Genomic DNA, 18,156 nt, shown 5'->3' on the forward strand with positions numbered 1-18,156 from the left:
CCAATCTGTTCGCAACCTCTGTGCTATATCTGACTCCAAAATTAACTTTCAAGACTATCCTCCATAACTTCGCCCAAGTCCTCCCTTGCCTCAGCTTTTCTGCTGCTGAAATGCTCATCCATGCCTTTGTTACGCCCAGACTTGACTATTCCACATACCACCCTCCATAAATTTGACGTCATCAAAACTCTGCTGCCTGTGTCTTAACTTGTACCAAATCCCATTCACTCATCGTCCCTGTGCTCGGTGACCTATACTGGCTCCCAGTTAAGCAACACCTCAATTTTAAAATTCTCATCCTTGTTTTCAAATTCCTCCATGGTCTGGTCCCTCCCTATTTCTAATTTCCTCCAGCCCTACAACCCTCTTACATATCTGTGCTCCTCTAATTCTGGCCTCTTGAGCATCCACCAATTTTAATCACAGAATCACAGAATTATTACAGCACAGAAGGAGGCCATTCAGCCCATCCTGTCCGCACTGGCTCTCTGAAAGCGCAATTCACTCAATTCCATACCTTGCCTGCTCCCCATAACCCTGCATGTTCTTCCTTTTCATATTACTGTCTAATTCCCTATCGAATGCAGCAATTGAACGGGCCTCCACCACATTGTCAGGCAGCCCATTCCAGACCTTAACCACTCTGCGTAAAAAAGTTTTCCTCATGTCACTTTTGCTTCTCTTACCAAATACTTTAAATCTGTGCCCTCTCGTTCTTGATCCTTTCATGAGTGGGAACAGTTTCTCTCTATCTACTCTCTCCAGACCCCTCATGATTTTGAATACTTCTATCAAATCACCTCTCAGCCTTCTCTTCTCCAAGTCCTAACTTCTCCTTCTATCTTCATAACTGAAGTTCTTCATCCCTGGAACCATTCTCGTGAATCTTTTCCGTACTCTCTCCAATGTCCTCACATCTTTCCTAAAGTGCGGCGCCCAGAACTGGATGCAATACTGCGGCTGAGGCCGAACTAGTGTCTTATACAAGTTCAACATAACTTCCTTGCTCTTGTAGTCTATGCCCCTATTAATAAAGCCCAGGATACTGTATGCTTTATTAACTGCCCTCTCAATCAGTCCTGCCACCTTCAATATATATCTACCACCACTATCTACCACCATAGCTATGCACATGTACAACTAGGTCCCTCTGCTTCTGCACCCCCTTCAGAATTGTACCTTTTATTCTATATTGTCTCTCCATATTCTTCTACCAAAATGAATCACTTCACATTTCTCTGCATTGAACTTCATCTGCCATCTGTTTGCCCATTCCACCAACTTGTTTATGTTCTTTTGAAGTTCTACACTATCCTCCTCACAGTTCACAATGCTTCCAAGTTTCATATCATCTGCAAACTTTGAAACTGTGCCCTGTACACCAAGGTCTAGGTCATTAATATGTATCAGGAAACCCAACAAACCCATCTCGATTTGTGCCATTAATTTGTCTAATTTGTTACAAATGCTTTATGTATTCAGATAACCTCTTTCCATTTTTCCCTGATTTGACCTTATTCACTGATGTACTATTAACATTAAATTTTTTGTTCCTTCCTGTCACACTCTGCTTATCTTTGCCTAAATCACTTTACTGCTCTAAGGCCTTGACTCTTCTCATTAGATTTATAAATTTCCCCTCACCTGCACCCTCCCCAACTTCTTTTTAGTTTAAAGCACTATCTACCACCATAGCTATTCAAATCGCCAGGACACTAGTCCCAGCTCAATTTAAGTGGAGCCCACCCCAACTGAACAGCTCAGTCTTTCCCCAGTACGAACATACAAACATATGAATTAGGGGCAGGAGTAGGCCACTCAACCCCTCAAGCCTGCTCTGCCATTCAATAAGTTCATGGCTGAACTGATTGCTCCACATTTCCACCTACCCCCGATAACCTTCCACCCCCTTGCTTATCAAGAATCTATCTATCTCTGCCTTAAAAATATTTAAAGACTCTGCTTCCACTGCCTTTTGAGGAAGAGAATTCCAAAGACTCACGACCCTCAGAGAAAAAATTTCTCCACATCTCTGTCTTCATTGGGCGACCCCTTATTTTTAAACAGTGACCCCTAGTTTGAGATTCTCCCACAAGAGGAAACATCCTTTCCACATCCACCCTGCCAAGACCCCTCAGGATCTAATATGTTTCAATCAATTCACCTCTTACTCTTCTAAATTCCAGCGGATACATGCCTCCCCTGTCCAATCTTTCCTCATAAGACAGCCCACCCATTCCAGGTATTAAATTATTAAGTACTGGTGCCAGTGCCCCATGAATCAAAACCTCTGTCTTCCACACCACTCTTTGAGTCATGTGCTCAACTCTGATATGTTTGACCCAATGCCAATTTGCACCTGGCTCAGGTAGTAATCAAGAGATTACCACCTTCGAGGTTCTACTTATTAATTTAGACCCTAGCTCCTCAAACTTCCTCAGCAGAACTTCATTCTACCTATGTCCTTGATTCATACTTGGACCACAACAACTGAATCCTCCTCCTCCCACTCCAAGTTCTCCAGTCACGTGGAGATGTCCTTAACCCTGGCAGTGGGCAAGCAACATGACCTTTGGAACTCCTGATCACGGTCTAGAGAAAAGCATCTATCCCCCTAAGTATACTGTCCCCTACCACCGCCACATTCCTTTTCACTCCTCACTGCCTGGGTCATATCCTGCCTGGAATTACCCTCCACCCTGCACATGGATGACCTTGATTGGGATGAATGTAGATTCTACAGGTAGTTTATTAGGTTCATGTGGAATATCATGTTACCAGGAAATGTTATCTAAAAAGTTAACTAAAACTTGGACAGTTAATAAGCAAACTGACCCACTTGTCACCTACCTTTTGCCTTCCTGTTCTACCACGTGAGCATTTTCTGATGGCAGAAATGATAATTCACAGTCCTCAGGCCTAAAAACATGAAACACCTTAATTATCACATCAAAGATTTTTTTTGTTGATATTAAACTGCCAGAAAATGCTCAACTATCAGTCATAGATTAAATCATATGTTTGTATAATAACTTTATAATAACTGGTCTAAATTTCCTTGTAGGAAGAATTGATTTGGAGCTAAAGGAAGTAAGATTTTCTTTTCTTTGTTTCTATATTGAGTAAAGAGGGCAATAGACCTGTTGGATATAAAAAGAGCCCTTCTTACTTGAGATTTGCCAGTGTTTTGATTACAGCAAACTCCCTCCGCTGGTTGGACGGCATCCAACGATGCTTTTCTGCTAAGGCCAGGGTTCTCCCACCAAAACCAATCATGGCTGAGAAACCAAATTGAAGTAGCTGGTTATGACTACTAAAGGTGCAAACATCCACTTCTTGGAGGTTACCTAAAGCACAAGAGGAAACCAAGATTAAAAATACAGTAATAAAATTTAGTCACAACAAAGATCTGTTCTGTTATTCTACATCATCAAATCCGAATGATACAGAAATGGAGCGTTAAAAAAACATCAGACTTCAAAACAAAATATTAAACATCCTCAAACCAAAAAAAATATCAAGAACTAATAAATTGCCAAAGCCATAGTGTACAAAAGCAAGGGAGTTATGCTAGACCTTTAGAAATCACTGTTTAGGCCCTAGCTGGGGTACTGCGTCCAATTATGGGGACCAAAATTTAGGAAAGAGATCATGGCCTTAGAAATGGTACAGATGAGATTTACTCGAATGGTATCAGCACTGAAGGACTTCAGTTATGTGAAGAGACTAAAAAAACTGTAGTTGTTCTCCTTAAGAGCAGAGAAAGGTAAGGAAGATTTAATAGAGGTATTCAAAATCATGAAGGGTTTTTATCAAATAAGGAGAAACTGTTTCCATTGGCATAAGGGTCAATAACTAGAGTGCACACATTAAGGTAATTGGCAAAAGAACAAGAGGTGAGCTGAGGAGAAATTTTTTTACAGAGCGAGTTAATTTTGATCTGGATGACGCAGCCTGAAACGGTGCTGGGAATTGATTTGATAGTAACTTTCAAAAGGGAATTGGATAAATACCTGAAGCAAAAATATTTGTGGGGCTATGGGGAAAGGACATGGGAATGGGACTAATTGGACAGCCCTTTCAAAGAGTTACACACATGATTGATCAAATGATCTCCTTCTGCGCTGTATAAGGTTAGTCAGTGGAACAGTGAGGCTGATTAGGGACAAAAAGGACATCCTCTTGTGGAGACAGAGGCCATGATTGAGGTACTAAATGAGTACTTTGCATCTGTCTTCAATAAAGAAAAGAATGCTGCCAATGTCACAGTAAAGCAGGAGGTAGTACAGAAATTGGATAAGATTGAAAATAGATAATAAATAGGTACTTAGAAGACTAGCAGCTCAAAAGTCAAAAATCACCTGATCCAGATGGGATCCTACGTTGCTGAGGGAAGTAAGGGTGGAAATTACAGAGGCTGTGGCCATGATCTTCCAATCTCCCTTATGGGAGTGGTGCTAGAGGTCTGGAGGACTACATCTGTTACACCACATTTCAAAAAAGGAGCAAGGGATAATCCCTGCAAATTCAGGCCAGTCAGCCTACTATCAGTGGTTTGGAAACTTTTATAGACAATAACCCTCGGCAAAATATTTTGTGGCACTTCAAAAATGTGGGTTTATAAAATAAATCCAGCACATATTTGTTAAAGACAAATCGTGTTTGACTAACTTGATTGAGTTCTTTGATGAAGTAACAGAGAGGGTTGATGTGGATTTGCAGTTGATGTTGTGTATATGGACTTCCAAAAGGCATCTGAATGAAATACCAATAAACTTGATAGCAAAACTGAAGCCAATGAGATTAAAAGGGCAGTGGCTACATGGATAGAAAATTGACTAAGAGACAGAAAACAGAGGTGAACGGTTGATTTTTGAACTGGATGGCGGCACAATGGCGCAGGGGTTAGCACCGAAGCCTCACAGCTCCAGGGACCCGGGTTCAATTCTGGGTACTGCCTGTGCGGAGTTTGCAAGTTCTCCCTGTGACCGCGTGGGTTTTCGCCGGGTGCTCCGGTTTCCTCCCACCACCAAAGACTTGCAGGTGATAGGTAAATTGGCCATTGTAAATTGTCCCTAGTGTAGGTAGGTGGTAGGGAATATGGGATTACTGCAGGGTTAGTATAAATGGGTGGTTCTTGGTTGGCACAGACTTGGTGGGCCGAAGGACTTGTTTCAGTGCTGTATCTCTAAATAAATAAATATATTGATGTTCCCCAGAGGTCGATATTAAGACAACTGTTCTGCTGATATATGTTAATCCCTTGGACCTGCGTATACAGGACATCATTTCAAGAACTCAGAAATGCAGTGAACAGTGAGGATAGTAATAGACTTTAGGAGGACATAGACTAGTGAAATGGACAGACACATGCAGATGAACTTTAACACAGAAAACTGTGAATTGATTCATTGCAGTAGAAAGAATAAAGTGAGGCCATAATGGTACAATTTTAAAGGGAGTGTAGCAACAGAGAGACCTGGGGCATGTGCACACAAGTCTTTGAAGGTGGCTTGGCAAGTTGAGAAGGCTGTTAAGCAGGTGTATGGGATCCTTAGCTTTATAAGTAGAAGCATCAGGTGCAAACGTAAGGAGTTATGCTAAACCTTTGTAGAACAATTGCAAGGCCCCAGCTGGAGTATTATGGCCAATTTCTGGGCATCACACTTTAGGAAAGATGTCAAGGCTTTGGAGAGTGTGCACAGAAAATTTACTAGCATGGTACCAGGGTAAAAAAGACCTCAGTTACATAGAGAAACTTGAGTTGTTTCTCCTTAGCACAGAGAAGATTAAGGGGAGATTTGATGAAAATGTTCAAAATCATGAACAGTTTTGAGAGGGCAAATAAGGAGAAACTGTTTTCAATGACAGGAGGGTCGGTAACTAAAGGATACAGATTTAAGGCAATTGACAAAAGAATCAGAGGCATCTTGAAGAAAAAAAAATTAAGCAGCAAGTAGTTATGTTCTGGGTTGCACTGCTTGAGAGGGTGGTGGAAGTAAATTCAATACTTCTAATAGGGAATTGGATAAATACTTTAAGGGGAAAAATTTGGAGGGCTGTGAGGAAAGAGCAAGGGAGTGAAGACTAATTGGACAGCTCTTTCAAAGTGCTGGAACAAATGGCCTCCTTTTGTATTATTCTATGTTTCTACAACCTTTGATGAAACAGAGTCAAAATTAATAAAAGAAAACACAGAATAATGAAGCATGTGTGTGTCATAAGGTTCGTCTTAATACTAAACTTCATTATAGAAATAAAAGTAAAATACTGTGGATGTTGGGAATCTAAAAAAACAGAAAATGCTGTAAATACTTAGCAGGATCTGGCAGCATCTGTGGAGAGAGAAACTGAGTGACATTTCAGGTCTGTGACCTTTCATCAGAACTAATTTATTGCAGTGTATTGAATCATTGTAGAAACATTTATTTTCAACTTTTCCTGTTCACCTCAGGAGAATGGATCCTGTCTCTACTTGCAATTTCTTTTTAGTTGCAGAAATAGAGTCATACCAGCCTTTTCTGTATTATGACAAATTGTCCTGCATCTTTTTGTACCCGTGTTTCCAAGTTCTTTTCCCTTGCCATAATTTTTCTTCCTTTGGCTGTCACTTTGCTTCTCGTCCAAGTGCTGGCCACAATCTCACTTTTCGTATTTTGAATAAACCTGTAACTTCAAAGCTTTTCTGCTCTGCATCAGTGAAGCTCTGAAGCCAAAAAAAAGTCATTGGCTGTGAAATTTGGCTCCTTAGTACCCAGGGTTTTAGCAGAGTGTTGTTTTAGCTCCTAAATGTTAACTGCTGCATGCATGCATGCTACTGGTGCGCAGTGGATGTCATTTTGGTGAGGGCGATAGAGCATGCACAGGGCTGAAAGTGTGGAGAGTAAGCAGATTGTGACGTACAACAGCGAGCAACACTGATTTGATGCCAACATTGCCATTTTGAATCTCAATGCCCCAGTTAAAGCCCTGCTTAACCTCACACTGCTGAAACGCATTGTAGCCCCAGTAAAAACACATGCAGTAAAAACACATAAGAACTTAATTAAAACAAAGGGGCCAGTAACACAACAATGAACAGTGTGTTGAAGCGGGATGAGTACAAAGGGGCACAGCACACAGATAGCCGAGGAATTGTAGATATGATTATAGAAAAGGTATTGAGGAGGATCCCAGAAACTAGGGAGTCGTCATGGACACCAGATATGATTAAACTCATAATAGACAATGGGAAACTGTGAAGTTTTGAACAGGTGCTCACTAAGCCAAGTAAGGATTTATCATTATGTCATTATACCAGACCCCTATGAGTAAGTAAGAGGGACGGGTCTTAGAAACAAGATTCAACCCCTAACTGAAACTGAGGAAGGTACGAGAACCCCGGGGAAGAACACTCGAGAAGATACCCTGAGCCAGCGGTTCAGAGAACAGAAGAGCAGCCGAAAGTCCGAGACTGATCACCTCGTGTCTTGACGGGTAGTATACTGTACAAGTAGTGAGAGCTTGTACTTTGATGATTTAGTGTATGAATAAAATATCGATATACCTTTCACCAATCGGATTCCGTGGATTCTTTAAGAGTAGAGTGCATGTTAGGCACAACAGCATTCAGCAGCGGGAAGGACCCATCCCCGCCCCATCCAGAAAGGGGTCATGAACCACTTTCAGGCTAGTCGCTGATTGATTTCTACTGCCTGTTGCTGCAACTGTAGAGTGCATGGTGGTTTCTAGAGTACTTTGAAGTCAATGACCACAGGGGAAATTGGTGAGCGGAGCTTGGTTTGAGTTAGGACAAGAGCAGCATAGTTTTGAATGATATCAAGCTTGCAGAGGGTAGAACAGGGAGGCCAGCCAGGAATGCGTTCAAATAGTCAAGTCTAGCAGTACCAAAAGGCACAAATGAGGGTTTCAGCAGCCGATAAGCTGAGGCTAGGGCGATGTTACAGAGGTGGAAATAGGCAATAGATATGTCGTTGGAAACTCATCTCAGGGTCAAATATAACCAAAGTTGCAAACAGTCTGGTTCAGCCTTAGACAGCTGCCAGGGAGAGGGTTGGAGTCAGTGGGAAAGGAACAAAGTATGTGATAGGGATCAAAGACAATGGCTTCAGTCTTTCCAATATTTAGTTGGAGGATATTTTTGCTCAGCAATTACTGGATGTGGAACAAGAAATCTTACAGCTTAGAGACTAGAGGGATAAAGAGAGGTGGAGGTGAGGTAGAGCTGGGTGTCATCAGCATTTATGTGGAAACTGATGCTGTTTTCAGATGATGTTGCCAAGTGGCAGCATGTAGATGAGAAAGGGGGTGGGGGGCGGTGAGTGCGGTGGGGGGGTGGTGTTCAAGGATTGATCCTTGGGAGATACCAGAAATAATAATATGGGAGCAGGAAGAGAAGCCATTACAGGTGATTTTCTGGCTGCAACTGGATAGATAAGAATGGAACCAGGCAAGTGCAGTCCCACCCCAGCCAGAAACATCGTGATCAACCATGCCAACGGCTGCAGACAGGTTTAGAAGGATGAGGAGGATGTCAACTAGTATGTCATTTGTGACTTTGATAAGAGTTGTTTCGGTACTGTGGCAGGGGCAGAAACCTCATTGGAAGGATTCAAACATGGAGTTCTGGAAAGATGGGCACGGATTTGAGAGATGACAACACTTTCAAGGACTTTGGAAAGGAAAGGGCGATTGGAGATGGAGTGCTGGATTGCAAGGACTGAGGGGGTCAAAGGTTGGTTTTTAAAAAAAGGTGTGATGATGGCAGATTTGAAGGAGAGGGGAACATTACCTGAGGTCACAGAACTGCTTATATTATCAGCTAACATAGGAGCCAGGGAGGGACGCTGGGTTCTCAACAGTTTAGTAGGAATTAGATTTAGAGAGCAAGAGGCGGGTCTCATTGACAAGATAAGCATAGAGAGGGCATGAGGGAAGACAGGAGAGAAGTTGGAGAATGATGCGAATACAGGGTTAGGGCCAATGTTCCCTCTTAGCGAAGGAATACACAATAAATGGGAGGATATTGAGAGGGGTAGAAGAAGTGAGAGACCTCAGAGTGCATCTCCACAGGTCCCTGAAGGTGGCAGGATAGGTAGATAGAGTGGTGAAGAAGGCATAGGGAATGCTTTCCTTTATTGGCCGAGGCATAGAATACAAAAGCAGGGATCTAATGCTGGAACTGTACAAAACACTGGTTAGGCCACAGCTGGAGTATTGCATACAGTTCTGGTCACCACATTACAGAAAGGACATAATTGCACTGGAGAGAGTACAGAGGAGATTTACAAGTATGTTGCCAGGGGTTGAAAGTTGCAGCTATGAGGAAATATTGGATGTTTTCCTGAGAACAAAGGAGGCTGAGGGGGTGACTTAATTGAGGTGTACAAAATTATGAGGGGCCTAGATAGAGTAGACAGGATGGACCTATTTCCCCAGCAGAGAGGTCAATTACCAGGGGCACAGATTTAAGGTAGATGGATTAGAGGAGACATGAGGAACAACTTTTTACCCAGAGGGTGATGGGTGTCTGGAATTCACTGCTAGGAATGGTGGTGGAGGCAGAAACCCTCAATTCTTTTAAAAGGTACCTGGATATGTATCTGAGGTGCTGTAACATTCGCACCTCACAAGTGCCAGGCAATGACCATTTCCAACATAAGAAAATTAACCATCTCCCCTTGACATTCAACAGCATTACGATTTATGAATCCCGCACTATCAACATCCTGGGGGTTACCACTGACCAGAAACTGAATTGGAGTAGCCATATAAATACCATGGCTACAACAACAGGTCAGAGGCTAGCAATCCTGCGGCGAGTAACTCACCCCAAAGCCTGTCCACCATCTACAAGGCACAAGTCAGGAGTGTGATGGTATACTCTCCACTTGCCTGGATGGGTGCAGCTCCAACAACACTCGAGAAGCTTGACATCATCCAGGACAAAGCAGCCCGCTTGATTGGCACCCCATCTAGAAACATTCACTCCCTCCACGACCGACGCACAGTGGCAGCAGTGTGTACCATCTACAAGATGCACTGCAGCTACGCAGCAAGGCTACTCAGGCAGCACCTTCCAAACCCGTGACCTCTACCACCTAGAAAGACAAGGGTAGCAGATGCATGGGAACACCATTATATGCAAGTTCCCTTCCAAGTCACACACCATCCTGGCTTGGAACTATATCGCCATTTCTTCACTGTCGCTGGGTCAAAATACTGGAACTCCCTTCCTAATAGCACTGTGGGTGTACCTACCCCACATTGACTGCAGCGGTTCAAGAAGGCAGCTCACCACCACCTTCTCATGGGCAATTAGGGATGGACAATAAATGCTGGCCTGGCCAGCGATGCCCACATCCCATCAACCATCCCATCAAATGAATAAATAAAACTTGGGTACAGAACAAGAAATTTAAAAAAGAGATGGTGGGGTCAAACAAGGTGAGATGTTCAAAGAAGGAGAAGTTACCAGAAGGGAAAGATATCATCACCCCTCAACCATGTCTCCATCAAGGTCATGATGTCGAATGATCATCTACAATAAGCTCATGGATGGAGAGGCCCATCAGGGTAAGGACATGCAGCCGTGCGTGTCCCCTACTGGTTAGGTCCTGCTACCTCCAGTTATGTGCCACCTTTCTCGGCAAGAAAGAAGGAAATGTGTTAGTGAGTGTGGTGCAATGTATTTGGGTGATGTAGCTATCATGGTTGTATAACTGGCAGTGTGCACAAGCTGTGAAATGCAGGTGTGGAGCTTGCAGCAGTGCTAAATGGTTTTGCCTGAAATGAATTCTATACAACACTAAAGAAACACAGAGAAAACATTTTGGGGGTGAAAATGGTCTATGTCAGTAAAGTAAAATGGGCTCATTCTGAATCAGCGATCATTTCAATGTAAGAAAAAGTATGAGTGTGGTGTAAAATGGGTTACCGATTCACTATAAATCCATTTTGTGCTATTGGAGAAGTTCAATTTCATCCCTTTTATATTAAGCCTTTGAAGCTATACAAGATAATCTGTAATGATACAATGATTGCCATCAATTTAACATCTGCTAAAATGGAAACTTAACTCATAGGTTAGGTTACTATTTGCTGTACAATCAAATATTCCTGAGCGAGATTTGCCTGCACTATTAATGACAAAATGATTTCTGACCAATGTACTGTGTGGACATGAACAGCATTTGGTGAACATTCCATGTATGGGGTGAAAAGAAATTGTAGTTCCTTATGGCATAAATTACAGGCTATCAAATTTAAGAAAATAAAAATTTTCACATAATATTTACCTAGATTCAAGTGTGCATGATTTCTATGTAGTCATCCTACTCCCAAATAAAGACAATAAAACAAAATTAGTGAACACGTGCTTATTGGGGAAATGATTTTGTCTGGTTCAGTTTGGACCTTTGGCATTTTCAAGTTACTTTTGCATCTTCTACTGTACATTTGGTTTCTTCTCTCATGCCACCCAGTGATATATCTAAAAAATTATAGTGTCATTTTGTAAGCATTAAACATGCCTCAAAGTCACTGAAACATTAAGACTGATGGTACTGACAGGGAAGCTGCATGGTTCATTGATGAACATGGCTAGTTCTTAAATGCCAATGCCAAAAGATATGCAAGGTTGTGCAGAAACACTGCAGATCAAATATTATTAGCTTTTCCTCCTGAAGCACATATACCAGGTCCTTACAGATCACTATGGTTAAAGTATCTGGGTATCCTGTTTGCCGAGAAGAAAGTACTTAGCAAAAGTATCATCTGTCTACTCATTATTAAATTAATGAAGATTTTGGCCTAGAAATTCGGCAGCATCCTTTTTTGGGTGCCAAACATGCATGTGCTCAAGTGAGAAGGCCTGAGGCGCATGGATTTTGGGCCTCAGACCTCATCATCATGCAGAAGGCACAGCTGTAGGAGCCTGCACAGGTTCATGTGCCAATCTCCAGGTATGCTTGTGAGGGTCTGGAATATTGTTGGCTGGGCCTTGGAGTGCAATCGGGCAGTCAGTGGTGGGACTTAACCGGTTGGGGAAGAAGATCGCAGAGGTCTAGAGTATGTTTGAGGGAGTCTGGTATGCTGTTAGCAGAAGGGCAGGAGGTCAAGGAAGAAGATTGCGGTGATTTGGAGTATTGTTGGGGGGTCGGGTATGCTGTTGGCAGGAGGGATGAGGCTAGGAGGTCGTGGCAGAAGATCGCAGGGGTCTGCAGTATTGTTGGAGGGTGTGGTGTGTCAGAGTGCTTCTGGTGTGGGGGCCTGGTGGTCAGAGTCAGAATGAGGTCAGGGATCTCAGAACCAGGAGCAGTGGTGAATACTAACTTTTCTTTCTTCCATTTGGTGCTGGCTGCCTCGGCCACAAATTAAAGTTGTAAGACAGAGCAGAGCTGGCGTTTGACCCCTTAGTTGTATATGTTATTGGCCTAGTGCCTATTTCTGATATGGGTAAAGGATCCTTTTGTTTGGCTCTTATCAATATGGCGTCTGGTGCAGCCAACAATTGCACACGCAAGGTGCAGACGCCATTTTGGACACACAGCAGCATCTGCAGCGCTGAAAACCTGAATGCCACAAAGTCGAATTACTAGCCCTTTGAGCTTATTTTCCATATAACTTCGTGCCTTGTTTTAAAACAGAAGTGATTTCAGTTCCCTTATTGTGCTTAGTAAAATAAAGGAATAAGAAATATTAGAATTAAAGGAATGTTTCTTTGTGGATTCATTATAAGTATATGAAGATTAAATACAATTGAATATTTCCCATCTGATGGGTTCTATAATCTTGGAAATTTTTATTCACTTAGCTAATAGTCCAAAAATAAAAATGTGTAGTTAGTCTGCAATGGCTTTAATTCTTGAATTCATTATTTGTTAATCTTCTCCTATTTTCAACATGAAGCAAAAGAGACATAGTGGTTGGATGTCAAACCTTAGCAAGCACCATGTTAGCAGCACAGAGATAGCATCACACAAATTACTGGTACTTGCAATTCAAAATAGTAGCAAAGTATAAGCTGAAGAACTCAAAATTTTCTTTACGAAAGCCACAATTATCCCATTGAATAGTACCACTGAATAGTACTTGAAATGTGCTTTATTTTAAATGACTGTAGTATCTGGATGTGTACTTATGAAGGCTTAAAGTATAGAAAGTGTAAGGAATACATACCCATAATGATATGCATTGCTGCAGTGCCTGGATGCTTAAGTCCATGTACAGAAAATGCTAAGACATTAGTGGAACCTAAAAAACATGAAAATTATTATGGAAACAAGTAACAACTAAAACGCATTTATCAATGCTGGCCTGTATAATTATCCTATATATTTCAGGAAGAGGGTGCAAAGTATTATTACTTGCTTTTCAAAAATCCGTGGACATATTGCAAGGGAGGGAGGTTTGGAGGACAGAATTTCAACTTCTGCATAAAATGGAGCACAGTTTGCCTGCTTAACACAAATGAGGCCTGGGGCCCAATTCTGATGGCCTCAGGCCACCTGAATCCAATGTGCTAAGCAATCACTTCGCTGACTTCACTTCGTAACTGACTGCTTTGGGTACAAGTCCAATTCTTGGCCAAATGCTTGAAAGAATTTACATGCCCAGACAAGACAAAAATTAAGAAAAACATTCATAAATAACTGAAATGTGCTTGTTTTAAATTTACTACATCCTTTCCAATATCGTCAATTTACTTATAATTTTTTCTTTTCTAATTCATGAACAGCTCTTTTTCATTATTTAATGCAAATTAAATATTATTTTAACATGTATAAATGATGTTTTTCCCCCTTTGGCTGAGAATATAAAGTTGAAAAGTACAAAAAGTTAGCATTTTTTTAAATTTCTAAATAATTTTAACTCCTCTTAAGTCCTCTTTGGGATTAAAAAAATGTTTAATACAATTTTAGGATTTATCACCTAGTATTCATTTCTATTATCTCATGGACTGTAATACCTTTTCCTCCTTGGTCTTAGAACAAATCTGCACTTGGCTTCCATACTGCAGAACTAGGTTCTAAATTATCTGAAGATTCCAGCCAAAAAGAAGTGTCTGAAGATTCCAGTAGTATCCCTGAAGATTCTCCTATCATCTTTCTTGGTTACATCAAATTTTAGCCCAGAATTATGCAATTGTCACTTTACTTTTGATATGGGAAGAGAAAATTGTAATTATAGTATAGTCAAACAACGTCACTTCTGCAATTGGGCATTGGAAAACAGATTTGGCATTATCAATCTGAACACCAAGATCTTTAGAGTGATATCTGTTGCCACTTTGCCATAGTCATTTGCATCTTTGGTGCCAATATCTTGCAGTTCCTCTATGCCAAACAGAGAAGCTTGTAATTATTGTCTGTCCTGAAAGCACTGAAATTGAAGACTGGAGGAATAAGAAGGATGCTGAAGGGTGTGGATGAATATGGAGACTTCAAGATTCAAATACATAATTTCCTGAAGGTGTAAGTGCAAGTAGATAAGGCCATACATAAGGTTAGTCAGAGTATGGCTTTTATAAATATAGTCATAGAGTGCAACAGTAAAGAAGTGAACATAAATTTGTACAAAATACTGATTAAGTCACAGTCAAAATACTGGGCAGAATTTTGTGCGGCCATTTGAAGTGGGAATGGTGGCGTGGGGGGACAGAGAATTGCATCGGAAGCGCCCGCCTGGAAATCCGGCGTTGTGCCATCGGTTCTGATTTAGTCAGCAGTAGAAAAGCACCAAATCAGAATCGATACTACAATGCAACAGGAATGTATTTTAAATTATAGAACATTTAATTTCAATATATTAGCATATCATTCGTCATGATTTAATGGGGGGGGGGGGCTTGGAATTAAGTAGAAGGCAGGCAGCACTCACGTGCCTTCGGGTTCACGACCGTTGAAAGCTGGCAGCTTCAGTGCTGTGACTGGGAGGCAGCCATGAAAAGCAATACATAAGGGGATGGGGGTTGTGGGAGGACAGTTTTGGAATGCAGTGCTGTGCGCTCTTCAAGGGACTTGGGGTTTCAGGGGCTCTGCAAGGGGGAGTCAGGGTCTTGGGTGCTTGCAAGCTGGGTAGGGATCTCGGAGGCTCTGCAAGAGGGTGTTGGGGTCTCGGGGATTCTGCAAGGGATGTCGAGGTCTTGGGAGCTCTGCCGGTGGGCAGAGAGGGGTGGGCCTGGGTTTGGGCGGCGGTATCTGGTGAACAAACTGTTGTGGTAAGATGTGTGGTTGCCAATACTGCTGGTTGAGAGGGTTGGCCATCAGCAAGGGTGGGCACTGAGGACCATCAGGGATTCTGCCGGGAGAAGCAGCAAACCTCAGTTGCCAGGGCAGGATCGTCTCTGCATTACAGCGTTCTATAGGTCCACAGGTCACCTTGCATAGGTGTTATATACCCTGTTTTTTTGAACACCCGTTGCATGATGTGGCATCTCCGAAGGAGGGAGGGTGAAGAGGCTACTGTGCTTGCCCGTGAAGCTCTACGACAAGAGCAGCAGCAGCCGGCCATGCCAAAAAGGGCCCCACCCGTGTCAGAGTGTACTGAACTAGAATCAGTTACCTGCAAATGGCCGAGAGGCATTGTCAGCGAAGACTACGGCTCTCCAGGGAGGCCATCACTGACTTATGCACCCTGCTGCAGGATGAGCTCCAACCTATGGGATTTGGAGGTCACTCTATGCCTGTGCCCCTGAAGATCACAGTGGCACTATACTTTTACACATCTGGGTCATTCCAAAGATCTAACTATCTCCCCTTGACATTCAATGGCATTACCATCGCTGAATCCCCCATTATCAACATCCTAGGGGTTACCATTGACCAGAAACTGAAATGGACCAGCCACATAAATGCTGTGGCTACAAGGGTAGGCTGGGAATTCTGCAGGGAGTCACTCACCTCCTGTCCCCCAAATGCCTATTCACCATCTACAAGGAACAAGTCAGAGGTGTGATGGAATACTCTCCACTTGCCTGGATGGGTGCAGCTCCAACAATATGCAAGAAGCTCGACACCATCCAGGACAAAGCAGCTCACTTGATTGGCACCCCATTCGCTCCCTCCACCACAAACGACAGTGGCAGCAGTGTGTACCCTATACAAAATGCACTGCGGCAACTCACCAAGGCTCCATTAACAGCATCCTCCAAACCTGCAACCTCTATCGACTAGAAGGACAAGGACAGCAGATGCATGGGAACACCACCACCTGCAAGTTCCCCTCCAAGCCACACATCATCCTGACTGGGAACTATATCGCCATTCCTTCACTGTCGCTGGGTCAAAATCCTGGAACTCCCTTCCTAACAGTACTGTGGGTGTACCTACAGCCCAAGGGCTGAAGTGGTTCAAGAAGGCAGCTCACCACCACCTTTTCATGGGCAATTAGGGATGGGCAATAAATGCTGGCCTAGCCAGCAATGCCCACATCCCAGGAATGAATAAAAATAAACAATTCTGTGATTCTGTGAAGTGCCCAGTTGTTAATGACTCCTCTTATACAAGTTTCCTTGGTTTATGTTTTCAACAAATGGACATGGAATACCAGTAAGCATGCTGGAGGAATACTTGGACTCCAAGGATCAGAAATGGGATCCCTGATTGATGCTGTCTATGACTAACACCTTGGGCTTGAATTTTAGGCCCCACTGGGGCCAGGTTGGTGCTAAAAATAGCGCCGCGGGCTTGTGTGCTGGTTCCTAAACTCCATCCCACCCCAGGCCATTTTTGCTGAGGCATGCTGGTGGGGGTGTGGGGGGTGGGTGGTCAGCAGGGTACCCGCCCACATGCAGCAGATAGCCGATCAAGGTAGCTGATGGCCACTTAAGGCCAATTAAAGGTGGCTGACTGGGATGTTCCAGTCGGCCTCTAGGTCTCCAGAGGTGGCAGGGGCCAGTTTAATTGCCTGGAAGTGACCTCCCGGCAGCAGACCAGGGGGCCAGCATTCCAGGCAGGTCCACAGGTGCCCGCTGCATGCCTAGGTGCTGCTGTAGTCGCAGGCACCCCCCCATCCATCCCACAGTGGTGGCGAGGCTTTAAAACCTATTTTTTAGTTTAAATTTGAAGAAGTTGAAGGGCACATCCATTTTGAAGTGCCCTCACCCTTACTTACTTGCCATCGCAGTCTGCTGCTCTTTCCAAGCTCGAAGCCCTCTAATTGGCCCTCCAGCTTCGAGAGACCACAGCTGTCCTTAATTGGACAGCATGCCTGCCCCCTTTAATTGGCTGCCCTGGGGAAAATTACCTTGAGTGACTGTTTTAAAAACCTAAGATCATAAGGAATAGGAGCAGGAATAGGACATTCAGCCCTTCAAGCACGCTCCATCATTCAATGAGATCATGGCTGATCTTCTACTTCAACACCACTTTCCTACACTATCTCCGTATCCCTTGACGTTTTTAATATGTAAAAATCTATCAATCTTAGTCTGGAATATACTCAATGACTGAGCCTCCATAGCCCTCTGGGGCAGAGAATTCCAAAGATTCACCACTCTCTGAGCTAAGAAATTCCTCCTCATCTCAGTCCTAAATGACCTACCACTTACTTTGAGACTGTGTCCCCTAGTTCTGGACCTCCCCCAGCTCGGGGAAACATCCTTCCTGAATCAACCCTATCAAGCCCTGTAAGAATTTTGTCTGTTTGAATGAGATCACCTCTCATTCTTCTAAACTCCAGAGAATAAAGGCCCAGTCTGTTTAATCTTTCCTCATAGGACAATCCCTCCATCCCAGGAATTAGTTTGGTGAACCTTCATTGCACTTCCTCCATGGCAAGTATATCTTTCCTTAGGTAAGGAGACCAAAACTGCACACAATAATCCAGATACGGTTTCACCAAGGCTCTATATAATTGCAGTAAGACATTTTTACTTCTATACTCAAATCCTCTTGTAATAAAGGCCAACATACCATTTGCCTTCTTAATTGCTTGCTGCACCTGCATGTTCATGAGTCACTGAAAACGAACAAGTGTCTTTGAAGTTCAACACTTTTCAGCCTCTCACCTTTTAAGAAATACTCGGTTTTTCTGTTTTTCCTACCAAACTGGATAGCCTCACATTTCTCCACATTGTATTCTATCTGCCAAATGTTTCCCCATTCGCTTAACCTTTCCAAATCCCCTTGAAGTGTCTTTGCATCCTCCTCACAA

The 18,156-nt window shown here is 43.0% G+C and overlaps 1 protein-coding gene across 4 annotated transcripts in view; it reads right to left on the reverse strand.

Moving 5' to 3' along the window:
* Positions 1–18,156, reverse strand: part of cerkl (ceramide kinase-like) — a 244,244-nt gene that overhangs the window by 12,476 nt on the left and 213,612 nt on the right. For all 4 annotated transcript variants that reach the window (XM_068035551.1, XM_068035550.1, XM_068035548.1 and 1 more), the window contains 3 exons: positions 13,180–13,254; positions 3,170–3,347; positions 2,851–2,919 (listed from right to left, as the gene is read on the reverse strand). In XM_068035551.1, the coding sequence (XP_067891652.1) occupies positions 2,851–2,919; positions 3,170–3,347; positions 13,180–13,254 (322 nt within the window). The remainder of the gene's footprint in view (positions 1–2,850; positions 2,920–3,169; positions 3,348–13,179; positions 13,255–18,156) is intronic.

Source organism: Heterodontus francisci, chromosome 7, assembly GCF_036365525.1.
Source record: "Heterodontus francisci isolate sHetFra1 chromosome 7, sHetFra1.hap1, whole genome shotgun sequence".
Classification (NCBI taxonomy): domain Eukaryota; kingdom Metazoa; phylum Chordata; class Chondrichthyes; order Heterodontiformes; family Heterodontidae; genus Heterodontus; species Heterodontus francisci.